Below are 22,657 nucleotides of genomic sequence, written 5' to 3' on the forward strand. Positions count from 1 at the left end.
ATTCGGTTAGACAGTCTATGGTTGTTTAGTTAATACAACTGAATATTAGTTGGGTTTACATTCAACTGAAACATCTCTGCTGAAACAGTGAAACGAGACACGAGACCCCGACCCGACCTCATTTCCTCTTTCCTCCATTCTGGGAATTTCCTTCCTTGTGACGTCATTTACAGCCAATCGTATTCACCAGGAATTGATGCTTAAACTGGATGAGAGGGGGACGTTTTGCTTTTCTTTATTGGTATGTCACAATATACAGTGTATATACATTTTAATACATGTAATTTTAGGTATTTAGAAAATGTAACAGACATATAGAATAGATCAGTACGATCAGTAGTTCGACTGCTTAGTAGTAATACATCCGTGTGTATGAATCAGTGAATACAAAACGGAAGCACACGTATATATGTATATGTATGTATGATTTAGATACCTCACGCATACTAATTACTAACTGAAGAGCCCCACCAGCAACAATACCGTATTGTCCATATTACCGTATGGTGTATGTAAGTAATGTAAGCCAGGATCGTCAGTGACGGTCAGTGTAGCTTGGTCCGCTTGGTCAGCTTGGTGCAGTTTGGTGTAGCTTGTAGACTGATGTAGACAGTGTAGTAGTTGGTAGTAGGCATATATAGTAAAAGCATTGGAACATTATAATTGATTATAATCTAAAAGCATTTTACTCAAAGAATTCATTAGTTTGCTTTACCCACCAGTGTTACAACAAGGCTTTCCATTTTACGAAGAATTCAATCAATTCCTTCTGCTTCTACCCATCTGTATAGATCCCAGACGCCGTACGGCTGTTTTGCTGAGTTTTACAACGCTATTTGATAAGACGCAGGATGGCTGCAGTTTTTGACATAGAACTTCACGATGTGGATGCTAGCAGGGAAGATTCGGATGATGATGTTATCGAAATAAGCGAGGTAAATGTAAGCCTTAATCGTAAAGAACGTAATTATGCCAAGCCAGCATCCAGCAGGCCAGCTGCGTATATAACCCTCTTTAGCAAATTTTACAAACAACGAATTAATAGATTTTTATTTGCCAGGGCGATTACGATCCTAATCCAAACGTGAACGATATAATCAAGTAAGCAGTTCTTAAATGTCAATTGTGTAAACCCGTATATATTTGCGTGAATCTCTCTCAAACGTATCATAAATTTTATGCTTTTAGGTCGGACGATGTCGAAACCGTGCCCATTTCCGAACAGAATGTCAATGGTGGTAGGGAAAGGGCAGGTCGTCAAGATTTTGAGCTTTGTAAAGTTATTGGAAAAGGGGGCTATGGCAAAGTTTTTCAAGTCAAAAAGATTACTGGAAACGATCGCGGTACTATTTTTGCAATGAAAGTGAGTTGAATTTTATTTTTATCCTCGTTCTTCGTTATTCTGTCTGTGAACACCTTACACTTTTTCTTCATATTATAGGTACTGCGTAAAGCATCCATTATACGAAATCAGAAAGACACAGCTCATACCAAAGCTGAAAGAAATATCTTAGAGGCTGTAAAGGTAAATATATTTATTTTTATGAATTATTGCATTAATGATTCTAGTGTAGAAATAAAATCTTGTTTTTCTTAGCATCCATTTATTGTCGATCTTATATATGCATTTCAAACTGGTGGTAAACTGTATTTGATCCTGGAATACATGTGTGGAGGAGAACTATTTAGACACTTAAATCACGAAGGAATCTTTTTAGAGGATGTGGCATGGTAAGTTTATAACTAGCATGTGCTTTTTATTTTTTGGTTATTCCCATCTTATAATTCAAATATATTTCTCTAGCTTTTACTTATCTGAAATAATTTTGGCACTACAACATCTTCATCTTCAGGGAATTATATACAGGTAGATACTTTAAAATCCCTTTTATTTTATCATGACACTTGAAGAAAATAACAAAATTGTTATGCACTTTAGGGACTTGAAACCTGAGAATATATTGTTAGACGCAGAGGGGCATATCAAGCTCACTGATTTTGGCTTATGCAAGGAACATATTCAGGAAGGAACTGTGACCCATACATTTTGTGGCACTATAGAATATATGTAAGCATACAAATTTCTTTATTATAGACTTTATTCAAATTCCATGAGTTGTATAATTTTCTTTTTTTCATATGATTCTGAAGGGCTCCCGAAATTTTGACTAGAAGCGGACATGGAAAGGCCGTTGACTGGTGGAGCCTCGGAACTTTAATGTACGATATGCTAACCGGCTCGGTGTGTATAGTTTTAAGTGTGATAACACTTTTGGCATTACTTATGGAACAATTACGACTATTTTTGTTCTTTTAGCCTCCGTTTACGTCGGATAACAGAAAAAAAACCATAGAAAAAATATTACGAGGAAGATTAAATTTGCCTCCGTACTTAACAATGGATGCGCGCGATTTAATTAGAAAGCTATTAAAGGTACGTTAGCGAGAAAATTAGAAGGCATAAGAATATTCTTATTTTGCATTTGATGAAATGTTTGATTGACTCAATAGAGGCAAGTGGCACAAAGATTAGGCTCCGGGCCATTGGATGCCGAGCAAATAAAAAATCACCACTTCTTTAAACATATCAACTGGAACGACGTAATATCACGTAAATTGGAGCCACCTTTCAAGCCAACACTGTCAAGCGACGATGATGTATCGCAATTCGATAAGAAGTTTACGACATCTGCGCCAGTTGATTCTCCACCAGAATATACCTTAAGCGAATCAGCTAATAGAGTGTTTCAAGTGAGTTTCGGTTAATAATAGTAACGGAATATTCCTTTGCCGAATATGTTTATAATTTTCGAATGACTGATCAATTAATTAACACATATTTGGGCATTGCAATTTTGATTTAAAGAATGATCTTTAGAAATACTAGATAAATTTAATTATTTTCTGATTGTTTTATTAGTCAACAAATAATTTCAATAATTTTTTGCAATTACATTACTTTTAAATATAAATGCATGCTTTTATCTGTTAGAGAAATTAATATATGACAATTATTGCAGGGGTTCACATATGTTGCTCCTAGTATATTAGAAGACATGTATTCCCAGCCACGAATAATAAATGCCAAAAGTCCCCGTAAGGCATATCCAAATGGCTTCTCTCCAAGAAACGCACACTTTCATCTACACAACTCTCATTTACAAAATAATCTTAGGTAATTTCGCTTTAAGTTATTTACTATTTAATTAGTATTGTTTTATTTTATATTGTTCTTATTTCAGACACAATGGCGTTGGTCATAATAATGTGGAAGACGCAGAGATGATTGAAATAACCTAACTGCCATTTTCCAAATAGAACAATATTTAGCATTATTGGCCTAACTGCCGGGCATTCAAGACCAATCCTCAAGACTCAGGGAGGGATTTTATAAGGATTTAGGGAATATAGCAAAGGATAGGTCGCATAGAAAAAAAAAAACTTTTAATGAATGTCCACCAGTTATGTTTAGTTAATTTTTTTAAAACGAATTTAATATCTAATGATAAGATCATGATTTATTAATAGGGAGACGCGGCAATTGCACGTAGGACAAGTGCTATGCGATAGTTATTTAAATACATAACTAGCAGGAATGAAAGCTTACTTCTTCGCCAGAAACAAGAACGAAAAACAAAAGTAAGAAATATACGAATTGTGTGCACATTAATTTAGCTGAGAATTAATTATCGCACGGATATGTTACAGATTGGATGTATATGAAAAGTAAACGAAAAGTAGTATAATTATTAGTCGGAATAATGCTAGCATAAGTTTTTCAGTAATTGCTTCATAAATATATCCAATGCTGTAACTTTGTTGGAAATTATTGTTTGCATTTGCCTGAGACTAGTTGCATTAAATTTGCGTGGAGGCACAAGAATGCAGAAATCTTACGCGGAATAAAAAGGAGGAAAACTAGAGAAATTGATGGTACCCGACAATACTTTGCAAAATAACGTTACGAAGGAACTGTTAAGCTGCTCAAATAGAAGAAAGAAGGAACACACAACAAGCACACAAAACAAATTTTATAGTCAAATTTGTTACTAATTTAGCAGCTGTCTTCCGTAATACCGCAGAACGTTGGGGAGATTTCATGCAATATCGATATAACATTCATTATTAATTTATTACTACTGCGAAGTTCCTATAAAGAATTCACTAGCATTGCAGAGCAAATTACAAATATTATATATATTTATATATTCTCACTTTTTAAATTAATACTACTTATTGTTTTAAGTTCAACAAAAATTTGTCCCTTTATAGCCATGTCGCTCAGGTATAACAATTCAAAGCCAAATAAATAAGTTATGCAAGTAAGCTACATTCTACCACGATTATTTCGTGATTTTCAAGTTTTATGATCTACCATGTTTTTGCTATGAAAGTAATCGAAACACTTATTATATTGCAAAAAGGAGGGAGGGATATTTTTACTTACGTTAACTTGTCAATAGACGGTGTAATATGTCAAATACAAAAGCGCAGACCGCTCACAAAACTCCAATCTACCTAAGTGTTCAAAGACCACACAGCTGTTAGTATTTATCCTTAAAATACTTTCAGCGATTACCAATAGTGGAAACTAAAATGATGTAAATGATTTTTTAAATGTAAATAGACACATGTTTCATATACAAGACATGTACCGTTTATGCTACTACATATACTAGATGATGTAAAAATCTATATTGAAAAACCACGAATGTACTTTAGAAGTCAGTTTTTTCTGTGTCTGGTCCAAAGTTGTCAAGTCGAAATACCTACATTGGAAAGGAAATTTTGAGGAAAGAATATTTATAAAGTTTGTTGATTTAGTTCTTGGTTTAGAAGCTATTAAAGATTAAAAAGTCTGAGGCATTCTATTAGTCAACTCTCTGTTTGCGTGGTAATTACTGCCCAAGGAAAGAGTTTCAAAACGAATAGTTTTCAATTCTAAATAACTTTTAAAGGGGAAGCCAAACCTCAAAATATTATAAGACCCTTTTTCCTTCAAATTCATACTTCTATCTAACTTTTTTGGATTGATAGCCTTAGACTGGACACCCCATAGATATATTGTAAGTTTGTAACAGATGATTTGACGTTCCATCAAAAGTTCAGTAGGGAAAATCTAAATTTTCCTTGAATTTGATTTATGTTCAATTGTCCAGAACACTTAGAGAGCAGTCCGCCAAAGATTTTGTAAGAGTTCGATTTTTCCAATTAATTACTTAAGCTCCATTGCCGATTTCATAGATGAAAGATTTTTCATCTCCAAGATGTGACTGGAAAATGAAATATTACGTTTACAATATCAAAAGAGTCAAGACTAATTATTACATATTACATGAAATATCTCTTTCTGTACAGTGCATAAGAACAATAAATATAAGGCCATATATAAGTTTTAGATTTTTATTATGTTACAAAGAGTTCGAATATATAGAAGATGTATGCGTGTACATTTGTTCTCTTTATTTTGTATTTTATATTGTACGTTTTTCGTTTCATTCATTGTTTCTAATGCAATTTCATGATGTGTTATCTACTAATGGGAAATCTGAATTTAAAGCAGAATGTTAATTGTCTCTTCTTTAAATTAAGATATACTTACTATCTATATATATATATATATATATATATATATATATATATATGCATACATATGATATGTAGATACGCATGTATTCATCTTACAAAGTCGTTGCATTTAAGCATTAGTAGCATATAGGACAACACTCTTAGCTAGATTATTGATCATTAGTTTGTTGCTCATCGTAATCTGTGTGTTACTGTTTATTTATTTTCTAGAGTAACAAGGAAAATGATCATACGCGCAATGACGACTTAAAAGTTAATTAGAAAAGTATGTGTTTATAAGCAAGTAATTTTCATATACATATAGTATATTTACTTTTGCAATAAGTTTGCTATGACTATTTAGGGAAGGGGACATCGTTCATTATCGAATCATATGGTTATACTGCACTAAATATAAGTAAATATGTACACACATCGAGTAGAGAGTTTGCGAATTGTATACGTTTACAAAGTGCTGTTACCTGCGATAGGCGAGCTCGATATTTAGAAAAAAAAGAACGAAGAGGAGCTGTTCCTCAGGGGGAAAAGTGATAAATGTTTTAAATGCTTCCAATTAATCGAAAGAAGAGATGCGCATACTTAAAATGACTTATCGCTATCGTGATTTGTAGCCCTCTAAAATTGTATTTATGAATAAATAAAATGATTTACGCAAAGAATTGTTATTGGCGAAATTCGAGAGCTGCGAAATTTCTTGGAAAAAGTCGACAGGTACCTGAGGCGTACCTACGTAATTCGTCCTTGCACATGCAATAGTGTTGGTGTTAGCAGAACCGTCCAAGGCATACGGGGGCGGGTACACTCCTAATACGAGCATCGAGTCAAAGCGTTACAAACCAGCGGCGCATTTTCAGTTATAACATCCTCGAAAATAGTTTGCGTACCTGCTTTACAATTAAAAAGCAAAAAACACGTTGTTATGCCGTAAACTTCCAATTTGTAATTCGTCCATACCATCTCTACTTTTATTCCTCGCGATGGTAAAGCGGATTTTACCTTTGGAGAAGAAAAAAGTGAGTGAATTTCTCCATAGAAATACTGTAATATCGGTTTACCAACCCATGGAGTAATTCACGTTGGAATACAGCCAAAACTGTGAAAAATATTTTTGTGACCTGGTGTGAAAATTGTAAATGTACAATTGCGAATGTTAAAACTTGTTGATTGTAGACATTGTGAAGGTATTTTGAAACAATGTATTAAATAGCTAGAAAGAGAGAGATAGAGAGAGAGGGGTAAATACTAGCGCGTGACGAGCATAACGAGGAAGGCCCAAAACCGGAAGTCGCATACCGTCGAAATATACTTCTGTACAATTCGAGTTGAGATATTGTAAAGCGTTATGTGGAGTCAAAGAGTTTGTATAATATCGAGAGAAATATGTATGTACTAGGAGAGGCGTTATAGCGAGTCCCCCGATGGGGTATAATTAATTTCGCTCACTGTACACGTTGATATACGTACAAGAACCGCTGCAATATTGGATAGCGACAACACGCGACTCATCTACTCAGTGCGTTTCGTGGCAAGCGCTGTCTATTATTAGTAAGGCAGTCATCGGAGCTGCTTTTCCACGGAAAGACGTTGGAAGAAACGCCATCGCGCGTTTTCACGCGTGTAACGAACGACAAAGTATTATCGAGGATCAGTGCAATTGTCCACGCAGAGTCTTAGAGGCTGATGGTGATTTTTTTTCGCTGATTTTCGCTCTGCAAACTCCATGGAATTTCTCTCTTCCCGACTAATCGCCTTCCTCTCTTTCTCTCTCGGAATCTCAATTCATAACATTGTACCACAGAAGCGTGTTTTTGCCAACCCCGCGTTGTTTTGTAAAAGTAAAAAACGCGTTCCAAAAGAGGTCGTCGGGATTAATTTGTAGTCATTTTTCGAATTCCAATACCGATGGCAATTCTTCGAGGCTGTATGTTTCTCTCTAATATATAGGCTGAAAATGCGAAGCGAGATCGATTTATCGATCGCGAACGTGGCGCCAGTTTGAAAATCAGTCCTATTGTCTGTGAGTTCGAAGGATGATGGTTAATTTTTCTATGTAATTTTTGCTCCTTTTCGAATCAGAAAATTCTTCTTCAAAGTCCAATACTGATAGAAATTCTTACTCAGAATTGTGCGCTGCTGAATTTTGTATATATAAGCTGAAAGTGTTTCAGTGTGATTTGGTGGAGTTGAATTATAATTGAATAATTTATGATTGTTTCCTTTATTCGCAGATGAGGGATACAGTTCTGCAGAAAGAAAACAACGTAGTAGCTGCGAGGACGAAACCATCTCTGGAAATTTATCGACCCCCTGGTTCGTAGACTTTCATTTATCAATTTTAAAACTTGTGTTGTTTAATTATGCCACGTGTGAAATTGTCCTGTGAAAAGATTTTTTTACGTTTCATTTGATGATTTACAGGTGGAAGAGCGGAAGGTACCACGACAAATCCAAAATTGAATGTTCATGCGAAGGAATTCACCATGAAACAGAATGATCTGCATTCTTCCAAGTGTGTAATTTATGTATGCCTAAAAAAATAGAATTTATTATTATTTTTTTAAGTGATTGTAATGGGAGATTTATCTATGATCAAGATTAAAAACGAGTGCATCGGAACGACCATATTACCTGCAGCATAGTAAATCCAGCGGGAACATCCACAGATACTTGTATGCTCAGCAACAGCAAGCGCAGTTTCAGCAGCAGCAACAACAGCACCAACTAGCTCGCCAATCGTCCCATCATGGTTATTCGTCCATGAGGCAAGCTCATCCATTGGACACCTCGAGCTCCAGTGCTAATATTATTCACGTGATTGTTGCATTTTGATTAGTAATAAGTGAATGTTTTTTAGAATAGTTAAATGATAGATGAAACATTTTATAGGGAACTGGAAGAGTTCACTTTAACGTGGATAACGAGACTAAAGGAGGAAATCCATCGAGACCTGGCAAATTAACAAAATCACACACTTTTGTATCCACTTATGGACTGAAACGATCAAAGAGTCTAAACTCCGCAGATGTATTGGTCAGTAAAACAATCAACATTACGGATATCGCAGAACTCGGCCAATTCCCTCCTGCTATTAGAGAGACCTTCCTGAAAGCTATTGATGGTGCGTGAGGAATATTCAAAAGGATATTGTAAAAATTATGTAGAATCAAAGACGAATATTTGATATTGTTTTTATAACGAAACAGATCCCAATGTCCTTAACGCGAGATCCTTAATGGAGTTGGTACGACACATTTTGGAAAGAGTCGTTGAGAAACGCAGATATGCTGAACCAGCAGCAAAAATTTGTATAACGATAATTGAGGTAGTGCTACTGTTCAACTATACTGATTTTTTTGCATCTTTTAGTTTTATTACGTTTGCACGTGTTTCATGTTAGGTTATAACTTGCAGAAAGAGAGAAAAGAAACTTTTCTCGAATCGTTATTGAATACTTGTCAGCAACTGTATCAAGACAGAGATAGAACACTGGAGGATGGTGCCAAGTGTCACCACAGGTACTCAGCATTCATGACTTTTCTCAATGAAATGTACTGTCAGGTAAGATCATGATTTAAATGAATTTTTGTTGAAAGCTGCGACACATTCCTGATTCTTCTTCTTCTTTTATAGCTGAAACGACGACAATTGCAGCTGAAGACACAACAGGAGGGTGTTCCTCCTGGTCGAGTTCTTTTAACTCTATTGTGGAAGTGCTGTCAGGATTGTCTGCAACCTCCGATAGTTAATTCACTAGCGGAGGTGATATTTGTCAATATTTCTCCAGCTGTTTCTCGTTACCATTAAGCTTCTTTATTTTGACTGTACTTTCTCTACTTTTGATATATCTGTCGCTATTTTCTTATAGGTTAATACCATATAAATGACAGAAAGTACAGTTAAATTAAACATACTTGATAGATAATTACAGGAGTAATGTTTTGTATGAAATAGACGGACTGCCTCTTCTTCGTCCTGACATGCATTGGAAAAGATTTGGACTCTGAATTACCAAATCAGCTTCAGCAATTACTGGGAAGTTTGAGAGACGCTTTTCTCGCCGAGGAAACGGTCATCCCACCGGTCAGGAGAACTCTTTTGCAGCTTATCGAGCTTCATGCTGCTCACTGGCAGCTTCCAGCACCAGCCGTGGTTTATTACTACCCTGGCGCAGCGTCCAAATGATGGTTCATAAACAATATTCTGATAAGAAGTTGAAACGACGAAAACCAAAATACGCAATGATACTCGGGATGTACCGAGAACGTTCCAGGCACATTATTGTTCCTGCAAAAAATATACAAAAGAATGTTCATCTGCTGTTTCTAAATCATTATTGCGTCAAGACCTTTCTCACCAGTTTACCTCCACTTTTGTCATGAACACGGTTGACTTTCCTGCGTGCGTGATGTAACGAATCGCTGGTCCAAATGGACTCTATCAAATGTTAGATAATTCATCCTCAATTCAAGGCTGAATCAAGGAAGATTATTCGTGGTACATCCACGCTCGTTCACTGTATCTTTGTATTATTCGCAATTCTCCAAGTCTCTGCCCCTACTCTATTGAATGAATAGTGTTTGTAAAAATCTTTTCCTTATTGTGAAAATGTAAATCAAGAATTGATCAATCTACTAGAAGCTTTGGTGTATTTCCTACGATAGACCTGAAGTTTTGGCGGGCTTTGGATAGAAATACCTGTTTTCTTCAGTCACCCGTCAATCTCCACCAACACTGCAATCACCATTCACCGATGTGTGTCAAGGGCAATGAAAATGGACTAAATTCATTTCTCTCTTTTTTATTCTATCTTTATCTCTCTATCTACTAGTGACTCGCTTGCGTTCGTACTCTCGTTTGCAAATTATTGGGCCACGATTTCGCGACCGATTCACCTCTCAAGGTCGATCGACGATCCTTCTTCAAGCGTTGGATTATCGTTGGTCGATTCTACTTACTGCGAATAAAGAAAATGTTTCCTACAAACAGTCACGTATAGGAAAGCACGGAACTGCGCGATTGGTGATTGCTAGGACCTTGAAGAGGATATAATTGCGTGATCTTTGTCGGTTGTAACCTATAACCATAGTATTATATATTGTAAAAATACAGTACATATAACGAGTGTGTAGTAAAAAGAAACATTAAATTTTACACAATTATACAAAACAACGAATATACCACGAACATTCAGTGATATAAGATTTAAAAATTTCCTTAACAATTATGGTTAAAATTGCTAACTTAGAGAGAGAAAGAGAGAGTTTCGTCAGCACAGAATCATCGTCAGAGTCTAGGTCGCGCAGAGTGGTGGGAGACGCATCAGCACTCAGCAGCCGAGAGTCGAGACCTACGAAACGTCCTTGAAAGAATTGCTCGCGAAGCCGGATTCATGCTTGAAACTAGGGCTCGAATCTTTGACCGTGCACGAGTGTATCCGTAAGAATCGAATAGCCATTGGTATTGAGCAATATCAGTGCTTAAACGCGATAAAAATGCATGTAAAGCATCAACAATATATCAGAAACGATCTTAAACCAGTTTTGACACGTTTGGAACATTTAGTACACGTTGCCGACATATTAAGGTACGAGTACACGGCGCGTGAAATACACACGTGACTTATGGAACTGGGGTCACTGAGGAGTGGAAGCGCCGTGTCCCCGCACCTTTAGAGAGCCGTACGCTGCGACAAAATCAACATTTCCAGTTCCAATAAATGTGTGAAAATTCTATAGCCATAGTTAAATCGAGCAAGAACCACACTTAAACGAAAAAATTCAAGCAGCACAACGCCAATATGTCAGAAATGTTTCAAAAACGTTCGTGGATTGATTTTAAAAAGTGAAACATCTCTGATACATCGCACGTTTACAACGTACACCTATGACAAAAGAAACATTTCCAACCGCATGCATGCGTAAAAATTGTATAGCCATTAGTTTTATGCTGTATTATACACATATACAAGCAAGATTCACGTTGAACGCCAAACAGAGTTTGTAAGAAAATAACGGACGAAACAAATAGGCCGTCCGTTGACTTTCACCGCGATTGGGCCTTCTCTCTCTTGCGTTGGCGAGTCACTCTCACGTCCAACGCTTTGGTGGGATGGGACTGGCACGGAGAAACGGGGATATCCTGTGCTGGAACGTTAAGAAACTCGTACAGTGGCAACGAACGAGTGTCACAGTCAGCAGAACGCTATTGGACTCTGCTAAGAGCCTGAGAGCGAGTTGCAACCTGTTCGCGGGCAGCACGCCAATACTCTCGTTTCTAACCTATAACACGTGATTCACACCAAATTCTTCGCTGTCATTCGTCGCTACTTTTTCACCATGCTACCACCAGTAGCAATAGCAATACTCTCGAAAACCTGCTGCCACTTTGAAGAAAGTTGGCCGTGAAGAACCTCGTGTGAATCGTGATTGAAACTCCAAGTGGATTTCAGTCCGGCTGCTTTTCACACCGTGAATGGAATGCACGCACACGCGTGATTCTTCCATCGAGAGAAAGGACGATGATGCGTCGACGGAAACCACACTCGACTAGCTTGACCACACTTTTTTTCATCCTACTGCTTTACCTCTCCGATGCTACGTGTGAGTACAGATTGTGTTTGTGTGTATAAATAGTGAAACAGCCTGAATTATCGAAAATTTAACCTCTGCCAGTAGTGTAACCATATAATTAAAAACTTTCGCTGTCAACTTTCCACATGTAGTTGGATTACTTTTCTTTTCAAACGCAAGTTTTAATCAATTTTACGAAATAACTTTGACGTCCGATTGATTCAGTTTCTGTGTTTATTCTCTCTTCCATCGATTTCGCAAAACTTTGCACAAGTACAACTATATAGCATACCGTCTGCTGCAAAAATATTTTGCAACGTTACTCATTGTGTGCTTTATCACGCAATCGCTTCCTGAATCCGAGGATTGAGTAATATTTTATGAAATTCTTAATCCTTTGGATAATTATTTTCTTGTTGAATTTTTTATATAATTTATTCCAATCTTATAACGGCTTTTTCAAATCGTAATTCCAAATTTTTCAGTTGGATTTAAAGGTTACTTTGCGGATAAGCAGAGGTACGATGGCTGGTACAACAATTTGGCTCATCCTGAATGGGGATCAGCTGGTGAGTGCAATTTTTTTTCTTTGAGGATTAAAGAGTCGTAGTCTTTTTAAGTAATTCGTTATATAATTCTTCGCATGAGATTTTTGAAATAAATATTTCATTTTCTACAGACTGCAGGCTCATCAGGAAGGCACCGGCTGCCTACTCCGATGGGGTGTACACGATGGCGGGGCAGGATAGAGCCTCACCGAGAAAATTAAGCGATTTGTTCATGCAAGGAGAGGACGGACTGCCGTCGATCAGAAACAGAACTGCGTTGTTTGCTTTCTTCGGTAATTTCACGAGATATTGACAATTGACCAAATCACGTGACATTATTTTAGCTTTTGATTGAAGGTCAGCTTGTCAGCTCGGAAATTATAATGGCCAGCGAGAGTGGTTGTCCCATAGAGTTCCACAGAATAGACGTGGAGAAATGCGACCCTGTATTTGACAAGGAGTGTCAGGGTAACAAATTCATTCCATTCCTGAGAGCAGATTATGACAGACAAACAGGACACAGTCCAAATAGTCCACGGGAACAAGTAAATCGCCGTTTTATCGATTTTCTATACTGAAAAAAATTATTTGATTCATATAAATCCATACTTACATTAACAAAGATTTATTCCAATAATGCTAATTATATATGCGTTTGATTTTAATAAGTAACTGATTTGATTAAAAATTATTTGAATATTTTTTACTTTATTCTATTTAATTATAAATTTCATTAATACCATATGTATTCGCTATGTGTACACATAAACAGTAGCATTAGGTTATGAATGTATAGTGATGCATCGGCATAATATCAGCGCTGAGTTTCGGTAAATTTAGTCATTTTTGCCGGACTATCTTTGTTTAAGTATACACCTACGCATTCTTACTTAGCTACAACCGTGTAAGTTTGCACGGTCCCAATATTCCATTGGTACTGTACAACAAAATATTTACTCGAATCAAATGGGTTTTTCTCAGTGTATTGTCACTTGCAAAGCATTATTGATGAATATTTGCAATCTCACAGATCAATAAAGTTACCAGCTGGATCGATGGAAGCTTCGTGTATTCAAGTAGCGAGGCCTGGGCCAACGCTATGAGGGCCTACAAAAATGGGACGCTTCTCATGGAACCCGTGAGAAATTTTCCAGTTAGGAATACCATGCGAGCGCCTCTGTTCAATCATGCAGTACCAAATGTTATGAGAATGCTCAGTCCTGAGAGACTATACCGTTTGTATTATTAGTTATTTTTGTTTTCTTCTCTCATTCAACGTATCGCGAACGTTCTTAGAACTTTCCACGAACGCTACTTTTGAAATTTTAGTACTTGGTGACCCGAGAACCAATCAACACCCTCCATTGCTAGCTTTGGGGATTTTGTTTCATCGATGGCACAATATCCTCGCTGAGAGAATTCAACGTAAAAGCCCCAAGGAGATGACCGATGAGGTCATCTTTCAAAAAGCAAGGAGAATGGTCATTGGTACGATCCAGGTATATACTATGTATACGGTTATCTTTTCAAAGTTTGCTTAAATCAAAACTGATCTACGAAACTTTTTGTCCAGCAGAACGTAATTATGTACGAATACCTGCCAGCCTTGTTGAACGAGAAACTACCGGATTATACTGGTTACAAATCTGATCTACACCCTGGTATCAGTCACATTTTTCAGAGTGCTGCGTTCCGGTTTGGTCATACTCTTATTCCACCTGGTATCTATCGCAGGGATGAAAGCTGTCAATTCAGAAAGATAAACACTGGCCAACCTGCTATCAGACTGTGCTCCACCTGGTGGGACTCGAATGTAAACTTTTCTGTTTTCTTAGATTTCATTGGAGACTGTGTTAATTCATAGATTTATGACACGTTGCAGGAAATTTTGTCGAATAGCACAATAGAGGAGCTATTGATGGGAATGAGTTCTCAGTTGGCAGAGAGAGAAGACAGTTTGCTGAGTGGCGACATACGCAATAATTTGTTTGGTCCAATGGAATTCTCACGAAGGGATTTGGCAGCTTTGAATATAATGAGGGGCAGAGATAATGGTTTGCCTGATTACAACAAAGCTAGGTCAGCATTTAAACTCCCACGTAGGAAAACTTGGAACGAGATCAATCCAGAACTGTTTAACGCCAATCCCGAACTCCTGAGGACACTCATAGAGATCCACGAAAATAACCTCGATAATATCGACGTTTATGTAGGTGGAATGCTCGAGTCTAAGGATGGACCTGGTGAACTATTCTCCACTGTTATCAAGGAACAATTTCTCAGACTCAGGGATTCTGATAGATTCTGGTTCGAGAATGAGGATGCTGGGTATGTGACGATCGAATTGTGTCATTTTACAAAAATTACATCGTCTATTAAGCTTTCGTTGATTGCAGAATACTTACAAAATCTGAGATCGAAGAGATTAAACGTATCACACTTTATGACGTGATAATAAATTCTACCAATATTCCTTCTGATGCTATACAGAAGGACGTTTTCGTATGGCGAGATGGGGATCCTTGTCCTCAACCTTATCAACTAAATTCTTCGCTTTTAAAGCCCTGTGTTCCTTTGCAGAGATACGACTATTTTGAGGTATCATTTAATTATATATTAAGAAAAAGAGTCATTTCTCGTTCAAATAAGCCCTTATTTAGAAGAGTGAAAATTTCATGTTTATTTAATATTAATGACATTCAATTAAATGAAAAAAGTTGGAATATTTATTTGAATCGAGTGATTTTTTCTCAATATTTTCTTAAATAATGTGGAGAACATGTTAAATCACGTACAAACTTTTTCAGGGTAGCGAGTTCGTATATATATACGCATGCGTGTTCTTGGGATTCGTACCGATTTTATGTGCAGGCGCTGGATATGGACTGGTAAAGCTGCAGAATCGACGCAGAAGGAGACTAAAGATTTTACAAGAAGCCATACAAAGAAAGAGTGATACGAGGATCTGCGTTGATAAAATGATAGTACGAGAGTGGCTTCACGCTAATCATCGACGTTTGGTGAAAGTGAAATTTGGTCCTGAAGCTGCCCTCCACATTGTCGATAGAAAAGGCGAAAAACTGCGTACATTCGATTTTTCAGGAGTAAACAGTATTGTAATGGAAGAGTCACAGGTTATTATTTCTGTCTTGTCCTGTGTAAATATTCACAATTTTACACTTATTTATGGTTTATTTATGCATCAGGAAGGCCAAAATAATCGACGAAAGGCTCTGGTGCTTTTGCGAATCCCAAGGGACTACGATCTTGTTCTTGAACTGGATTCTCTCGCCTCCAGAAGAAAGTTCATAGCTAAGCTCGAGGCTTTTCTGTCCTCGCACAAGAAACGCTTCACTGTCGCTCAAGTCAGTCGTGATATCATGCTTGCCAAAGCTGAGACCAAAGAGAGACGGCAGAAAAAGTTGGAGCAGGTAATTTATGTTAAAGAATGGTTTTGTCATCTATGATTAGTAATATTACCGTAAAATGATTCAATCTGTTTGTCCGCTCAGTTCTTCAGGGAGGCGTATGCTTTGACTTTTGGTCTTCGACCTGGTGAAAGAAGAAGGCGTTCGGAGGACAGCGATAGTGGAGAGGTAGTCACGGTCATGAGAACCTCTCTCTCAAAATCAGAATTTGCTAGTGCTCTAGGAATGCGTCCGGATGCAGTTTTCGTTAAGAAAATGTTCAACATAGTCGATAAAGATGGCGATGGTCGTATTTCCTTTCAGGTGTGATACACTATGTAGAGCAAAATCCAAAGAAATGGAAAACATTTTTTCAAATGAAGTTGTAACAGTGTATAGTAGTAGTATTTTATTTGTAATTACTATTCTGCAGGAGTTCCTCGATACTGTTCTGCTTTTCTCGAGGGGAAAAACAGAGGACAAATTAAGAATCATTTTTGACATGTGTGATAAGGACAGTAACGGTGTGATTGACAAGGAAGAGCTATCTGAAATGTTGAGATCCTTGGTGGAAATTGCACGTACAACAAGTTTGTCTGACGACAGCGTCACAGAATTGATCGATGGAATGTTTCAGGTAACAGAAATTCTCAGAAAGTTCTGAGAGCATTTGTGGCCTGATCTTCACTCTACTGAACTTTCAGGATGCTGGTCTAGAGAGGAAGGATTATCTCACCTACAATGATTTTAAGTTGATGATGAAAGAGTACAAGGGGGACTTTGTAGCAATTGGCCTCGATTGCAAAGGAGCAAAGCAAAATTTTTTAGACACTTCGACAAATGTAGCAAGAATGACAAGTTTTCACATTGATCAGCTGCCATCGGAAGCTACCAAGAGCTGGTCCCGAAGACAATGGGATGCCATGTCCACCTTCCTCGAGGAAAATCGACAAAACATTTTCTACCTCTTCGTATTTTATGTCATCACCATTGCACTTTTCGTAGAAAGGTTCATTCGTGAGTAAGATGGTCTAATTCGTGCGATGGATTCTTCAGGGGTTTGACTGTAGATTTACTTATACCATTGCAGATTACTCGTTCATGATGGAGCATACTGATCTGAGACACATTATGGGAGTGGGTATAGCTATAACGAGGGGTTCTGCAGCAGCTTTATCGTTCTGTTACAGCCTCTTGTTGTTGACAATGTCGAGAAATCTCTTGACTAAACTGAAAGAGTTCTCCATTCAGCAATACATTCCACTAGACTCTCATATACAGTTTCATAAAATAGCAGCTTGTACAGCACTATTCTTTTCTGTCCTTCACACGGTTGGACACATTGTGAATTTTTATCACGTATCGACTCAGCCAATAGCCCATTTACGTTGCCTGAGCAGCGAACTTATCTTCACCAGTGACGCAAGACCGACCATTTCTTTTTGGCTGTTCCAAACTCTCACTGGTAGGTATACAATGCGGTATAATGATAGTAGAGTAAGTACAATAAGAATATATAAGTTTCCCTGTCATAGGTGTCACTGGAATAATATTGTTTATCGTTATGACGATAATTTTTGTATTCGCACATCCCACCATTAGACAGAAAGCTTACAAGTTCTTCTGGTCGACCCACTGCTTGTACATAGTACTCTACGCTCTATCATTGATTCATGGCCTTGCACGATTATCCGGTTCACCAAGATTTTGGATCTTTTTTATTGGACCTGGCATCATTTACGCACTCGACAAGGTTGTCAGTCTGCGAACGAAATACATGGCTCTTGACATAATCGAAACGGAGCTGTTACCATCTGACGTCATTAAAATCAAATTTTATCGTCCACCTAACCTTAAGTATTTATCTGGCCAGTGGGTCAGATTAGCCTGCACTCTATTTAATTGCAACGAGTTTCATTCATTCACGCTGACTTCCGCACCGCACGAGAACTTCCTCTCTTGTCATATTAAGGCCCAGGGACCATGGACATGGAAACTGAGGAATTATTTTGATCCCTGCAATTTTAATCACGAGGACGAGCATCCAAAGATCAGGATAGAGGGTCCTTTTGGCGGTGGTAATCAGGACTGGTACAAGTTCGAGGTGGCTGTTATGGTTGGCGGTGGGATTGGTGTTACGCCATATGCATCTATGCTCAACGACCTTGTATTTGGTACATCTACTAACAGATACTCTGGAGTTGCTTGCAAAAAGGTAATGTGAAGTCTGATCCAAATGTCAAGCTATTTTCGTTAAAGATCCATTTTTAACACTAGATTTACGGACGTTAATTATACCTATTTTTACCAAAGTGAAATAATTTGAATAATACACGAAAAATGAAGCTTTATATATAGAAATTAGTTCTACTTTAAATTAAATGAAAGATTTATTATTAAAAAATTTATTGAAAACATTTTTACATATAAATTATAATTTTGAAATACCTTGAAATGAGTCAAATTGGCTCTGTCCATAAATCTAGTGTTAAATAAACTTTTTAATTACTTATTTTTATTCGAAGGTTTACTTCCTATGGATTTGCCCGTCTCACAAGCATTTCGAGTGGTTTATCGATGTCCTTCGTGATGTCGAGAGAAAGGATGTTACCAACGTTCTTGAGATTCATATATTTATCACGCAATTTTTCCACAAGTTTGATCTGCGCACGACTATGCTGGTAAGTTTACATTATTTGTTTGTACATGTTACATCAAGAATATTTATTCTTATTTTACTTTTAAAATAAGCGATTTTATATTCCAGTATATTTGTGAGAATCACTTTCAACGATTGTCGAAGCAGAGTATCTTCACAGGCTTGAAGGCCATCAATCACTTTGGTAGACCGGATATGACCTCATTCCTCAAGTTTGTACAGAAGAAGCACAGTTACGTAAGTGTCTTAGCGATTATAAAATTATAGCGTTTGAGAAGAGGATGATTTTTCGATACCATGGTATTTTCTAGGTGAGCAAGATAGGGGTTTTCAGCTGTGGACCAAGGCCTCTTACAAAGAGTGTTATGTCAGCCTGTGACGAGGTGAACAAAACTCGTCGTTTACCCTATTTCATCCACCACTTTGAGAACTTTGGTTAAACAGTACTGCAATACCGCACTAGAATATTGAATTTTAAAATAATTACAGAGAAACGACTAATGTAAATAAATACCAAATCTTATTTATACAAGACTTCAAAGGTGATAATTTGATTTTTTTCACTCTATTTTAACGTTCTACGTGTATTATTTCGTTTATTAAATAACAGGTAAGGAACATTGATTTATTTAATCAGACGCACGACACGGTATCCTTCTGGGTGCAGGTGGAAAAGGATAGGACCAGTCGCTCCTATCACTTTTGTCGTTAGACTCGTGCTGCTGCGATTCGGATGGTTCGTGAGATGATACGAATCCTCGATTTACAACGCCCCGAGGCATCTCTTCTCTCGTCGTAGCCCTATTTTGTAGCTTATTTGATAATTGACTAAAAATTAAATTATTTTAAAATCTGTACCTCATCACCGCGCCAAGTTCTTATCGTATCTACACACATTTACCTCATTATACGACCCCCCAAGGAATCCTCCGTCTTCGGTAATTTTCTTCGTACATTTCTAGTGTCAAAACTTTCCTCTATTATTACATGTCTGTCGTAGGGCGTATCATAGTCAACTTCGAGAATCGTTGAAAATTGATGAGGAAATATCAAGTCTATCGTTGTTATTATCACTCCTGCGAGTGTGCAGCTAGTACCTAAAATATTCTTGCCATAAGTACCCATTTCTACTGTAAAATTGAAGTTTTCAATTAAACAAAATCAACATTACCAGCTAGTAGAACCAGCCAGTAATTCCATCCCAGATCAAAGGTCAAAGTAGACCCATTTATATGAGCCACAAGAGGGTCATATGGCAATAAGGACCAATAAAGAGTATTGGTCAAGAGCATACAAATTCCTGTGAATATCATGCCATAGGCTCCATAACGAGGTACCACCATCAGTAATAAATTCATGAGTATCCACGCTGAGAATGACGTCCTGAAATTATTTCTACCTTTTAATCAAGTATTTTTCAATAAGACAATTGTTAATTTACCATAGTGTTATCGAGGCGTAATAACCAGCCTCCCTGTACCGATTGCCCCAAGAAAATCCTTCCTGGTGCAAACTGAAATATTCTGCCAAGGAAATTATTGGAAACGGAGCACCCTGGTGCAGAGCTTGCTTGAAGGAGTTCCTCATCTCATCCGAGGTTCTCCACCAAAATCTCTCATTGTACTCGTTGACGTCCTCGTCGACGCTTTCGTTATCAGGGAGGACTAAAAAATCCCCAGTTTATACAGAATAATCTTGACTGAACGATTCCATGACTCACTTCTATAAGTTATATTGATATGCATCAATCCGATATAACCACCTATCTCAGCTGTAGTTCTGTGTTTCGAGTAAATGCTATAACTGCTGCTCCTGATCTTGGCTGAACTCGTGTGCCAGGAGGATCCAAAATGACCAACTGTAAATGAACCAAATTAAGATTCGTAAACCTTTCAGCCCCACTCTCACCTCTAAAAACTTTGCAGAGTCATCCGGCACCTGCATTCTCAATTTTTAAGCGAACACGTGTTTTATAAACCTTGAATCGTTGCTCCCACGAAGAGGCTTAGTGTCACCGTCAGGAACGTCGTCAATCTCTGCAAGAAATTTTCTATATAACCGTTATCCTCTTATTATTATGATTATTAATTTCTACGAACCTCCTTACGTATACCAGGAAAAATGACGAGGAACGCAGCGAAGATCGTGCCGAATATTACAAAAACGATGACCAAGGGCACGTCACCTGTGACAGGTGTACGATTGCTATAACTGTACAAGGTTGGACCACCATCCGTACGAAAAGCGTCGAACCATCCCCTCATCCTGCCTAAAATTGATTACAAATTAATACGAATACTGCTACAGCTCGCTATTGTCGTTCATCCGAGAAAAGTCAGTCGGTGTATTGCGCTCAACGTAAAAGAGAAACTCGCGACACAGTTTGTTTTCACTTTTACAACATCCATTAATTCAAGGTCGTGGATTCCACGGTAAACCGAGACGTATACCGATTGGTATAACTGGGCCTCTGTGGGTATCTCGCACGTACGGTTTCATTAAATACTTCTTTTTAGCTCGAGTGCCTCCTTAAACTGACGTGAGATCCCAGAGTGAGCAGAGAGTACTGACTGTGTGTGTACTGACCAAGCACGAAAGTAATTTTCGTGCGTTGCGAAAGGAGAACGCGCTGGAGAATGTCATGTAGGGCCACTGCTGTCAGTTCTGCGCCGGTGGGGGACTCAGAGGACTGTCGAGAGAGTGGGAGAAAGTGGGGACTAACGCTTATGGGGGGTGTACACTGATACAATAAAATTAACAAAATTTGGGAGTAGGGAAAATCCCGGAAAATCCCACCTAATGACAAATTCTAAGATGGTGGGATTACCGGTCCAGTTGCGTTTGGGAGAACTTTACAGGGGATGCGTTCGCTTCTTACAGATAGGTGTGTGGCAGCTACAATTTTTGATTAATTTCTGCAGTTGTTAGACATTAATAGTATGCGAAGAAACAAAGGTAGCTGCAGTAGCTATAAAATTACTGTGCATGCAGTTATCGAGGTTAGTAACTGAGCGCAGGTGGTTGTCGGTTATAGATCTTACAGAATTTTCGCTATTCGCAAGAGTTAAAGAACGCAGATAGTGGTAACAGTTATACAAATACGTTATAAATTTACTGTACAGATATTGAAAATGCTAAGCAAACGGAGATAGCTGTCGGTTAAAAATCTTACAGAATTTCTGATATTGACAAGAGTTACAGAGCGCCCCTAGATGTAACGGTTACAAATATTGAGAATTTTAAGCGAACGCTGGTAGCTATCGATTATACATCTTACAGAATTTTCGCTATTGACAATAGTAAAAGAACACTTGGTAACGGTCAGTTACAGATTTTACAGAATTTTCGCTATTGATAAAAGTAAAAGAACACTTGGTAGTGGTCAGTTACAGATTTTACAGAATTTTCGATATTGACAATAGTAAAAGAACACTTGGTAGTGGTCAGTTACAGATTTTACAGAATTTTCGCTATTGACAGTAGTAAAAGGACATTTGGTAGCGGTCAGTTACAGATTTTACAGAATTTTCGCTATTGACAGTAGTCAGAAAAAACAAGTAGCTGTAATAGTACAGTTTTTGTTACAGAATTGCCATAGAGCTATTGAGAATAGTAAGCAAACGCAGGTAGTTGTCAGTTTCACATCTTATACATATAGGATTTCGGTAACTGAGTAGTAACTGACAGCTATTGACAGTATAATAAACGAACGCTGCCTAGGTAGTACGTACTACTACCCAGTAGGTATACACTATGCATCTAAGCTGGTTAAAACGCTGCCGACAATAACTCGCGTGCTATTTCGGCCCATCTAAATTCGGCTGGATGACGTTATACGTTGTACTCTGTCCAATCCAAGCAGTACTACCGTAGCCATTACTGCGC

The 22,657-nt window shown here is 37.7% G+C and overlaps 4 protein-coding genes and 1 long non-coding RNA gene across 14 annotated transcripts; 3 read left to right on the forward strand and 2 right to left on the reverse strand.

Moving 5' to 3' along the window:
- The first annotated feature begins 99 nt into the window (after window positions 1-99).
- Window positions 100-6,248, forward strand: LOC136781649 (ribosomal protein S6 kinase beta-1-like). 5 transcript variants are annotated; one of them, XM_066740547.1, is made up of 14 exons: window positions 109-241; window positions 433-512; window positions 792-941; window positions 1,061-1,101; window positions 1,189-1,363; window positions 1,442-1,525; window positions 1,598-1,731; window positions 1,805-1,867; window positions 1,940-2,068; window positions 2,152-2,242; window positions 2,318-2,434; window positions 2,512-2,751; window positions 3,021-3,175; window positions 3,243-6,248. In XM_066740547.1, exons 3-14 carry the CDS (start codon window positions 852-854, stop codon window positions 3,298-3,300), a joined length of 1,377 nt encoding a protein of 458 aa, XP_066596644.1. In that variant the 5' UTR covers window positions 109-241; window positions 433-512; window positions 792-851; the 3' UTR covers window positions 3,301-6,248. The 5 variants fall into 5 exon arrangements, 4 of the variants coding, with proteins under 4 accessions (XP_066596643.1, XP_066596644.1, XP_066596642.1 ...); XM_066740546.1 differs by lacking the exon at window positions 433-512 and having other exon boundaries at window positions 100-241; XM_066740545.1 differs by lacking the exon at window positions 433-512 and having other exon boundaries at window positions 144-241; window positions 723-941.
- A 130-nt stretch (window positions 6,249-6,378) lies between these two features.
- On the forward strand, window positions 6,379-9,901 carry LOC136781651 (CBP80/20-dependent translation initiation factor-like). 4 transcript variants are annotated; one of them, XM_066740550.1, is made up of 9 exons: window positions 6,379-6,602; window positions 7,818-7,905; window positions 8,008-8,098; window positions 8,184-8,400; window positions 8,476-8,707; window positions 8,793-8,911; window positions 9,001-9,147; window positions 9,220-9,348; window positions 9,541-9,901. In XM_066740550.1, the coding sequence occupies exons 1-9, from the start codon at window positions 6,567-6,569 to the stop codon at window positions 9,769-9,771; spliced, it is 1,290 nt and encodes a 429-aa protein (XP_066596647.1). In that variant the 5' UTR covers window positions 6,379-6,566; the 3' UTR covers window positions 9,772-9,901. The 4 variants fall into 4 exon arrangements, with proteins under 4 accessions (XP_066596647.1, XP_066596646.1, XP_066596648.1 ...); XM_066740549.1 differs by having other exon boundaries at window positions 6,386-6,602; window positions 7,818-7,899; XM_066740551.1 differs by lacking the exon at window positions 6,379-6,602 and adding an exon at window positions 7,100-7,272 and having other exon boundaries at window positions 7,818-7,899.
- On the reverse strand, window positions 9,735-11,169 carry LOC136781659 (uncharacterized). Its single transcript, XR_010823956.1, has 3 exons — window positions 10,742-11,169; window positions 9,952-10,663; window positions 9,735-9,873 (listed from the first exon to the last, which is right to left on the reverse strand). It is a non-coding gene; the product is annotated as an uncharacterized lncRNA (long non-coding RNA).
- A 195-nt stretch (window positions 11,170-11,364) lies between these two features.
- Window positions 11,365-19,306, forward strand: LOC136781647 (dual oxidase-like). 2 transcript variants are annotated; one of them, XM_066740541.1, is made up of 19 exons: window positions 11,365-12,188; window positions 12,644-12,727; window positions 12,838-12,999; window positions 13,064-13,251; window positions 13,737-13,941; window positions 14,036-14,205; window positions 14,283-14,519; window positions 14,589-15,034; window positions 15,103-15,304; window positions 15,514-15,840; window positions 15,913-16,137; window positions 16,219-16,437; window positions 16,547-16,750; window positions 16,818-17,130; window positions 17,204-17,578; window positions 17,649-18,328; window positions 18,639-18,794; window positions 18,881-19,009; window positions 19,084-19,306. In XM_066740541.1, exons 1-19 carry the CDS (start codon window positions 12,107-12,109, stop codon window positions 19,210-19,212), a joined length of 4,533 nt encoding a protein of 1,510 aa, XP_066596638.1. In that variant the 5' UTR covers window positions 11,365-12,106; the 3' UTR covers window positions 19,213-19,306. The 2 variants fall into 2 exon arrangements, with proteins under 2 accessions (XP_066596638.1, XP_066596639.1); XM_066740542.1 differs by lacking the exons at window positions 11,365-12,188; window positions 12,644-12,727 and having other exon boundaries at window positions 12,879-12,999; window positions 13,051-13,251.
- Window positions 19,282-22,157, reverse strand: LOC136781652 (dual oxidase maturation factor 1-like). Of its 2 annotated transcripts, none has more exons than XM_066740554.1 (8): window positions 21,264-22,157; window positions 20,872-21,041; window positions 20,751-20,808; window positions 20,493-20,630; window positions 20,214-20,436; window positions 19,944-20,155; window positions 19,674-19,869; window positions 19,282-19,600 (listed from the first exon to the last, which is right to left on the reverse strand). In XM_066740554.1, the coding sequence occupies exons 2-8, from the start codon at window positions 21,034-21,036 to the stop codon at window positions 19,402-19,404; spliced, it is 1,191 nt and encodes a 396-aa protein (XP_066596651.1). In that variant the 5' UTR covers window positions 21,037-21,041; window positions 21,264-22,157; the 3' UTR covers window positions 19,282-19,401. The 2 variants fall into 2 exon arrangements, with proteins under 2 accessions (XP_066596651.1, XP_066596652.1); XM_066740555.1 differs by having other exon boundaries at window positions 21,359-21,362.
- Window positions 22,158-22,657: the final 500 nt, after the last annotated feature.

The sequence above is a fragment of the Prorops nasuta genome, unplaced genomic scaffold (assembly GCF_024137725.1).
Source record: "Prorops nasuta isolate Cenicafe-Biocafe unplaced genomic scaffold, Cenicafe_Pnas_1.2 PNAS00024, whole genome shotgun sequence".
NCBI classification, from domain to species: domain Eukaryota; kingdom Metazoa; phylum Arthropoda; class Insecta; order Hymenoptera; family Bethylidae; genus Prorops; species Prorops nasuta.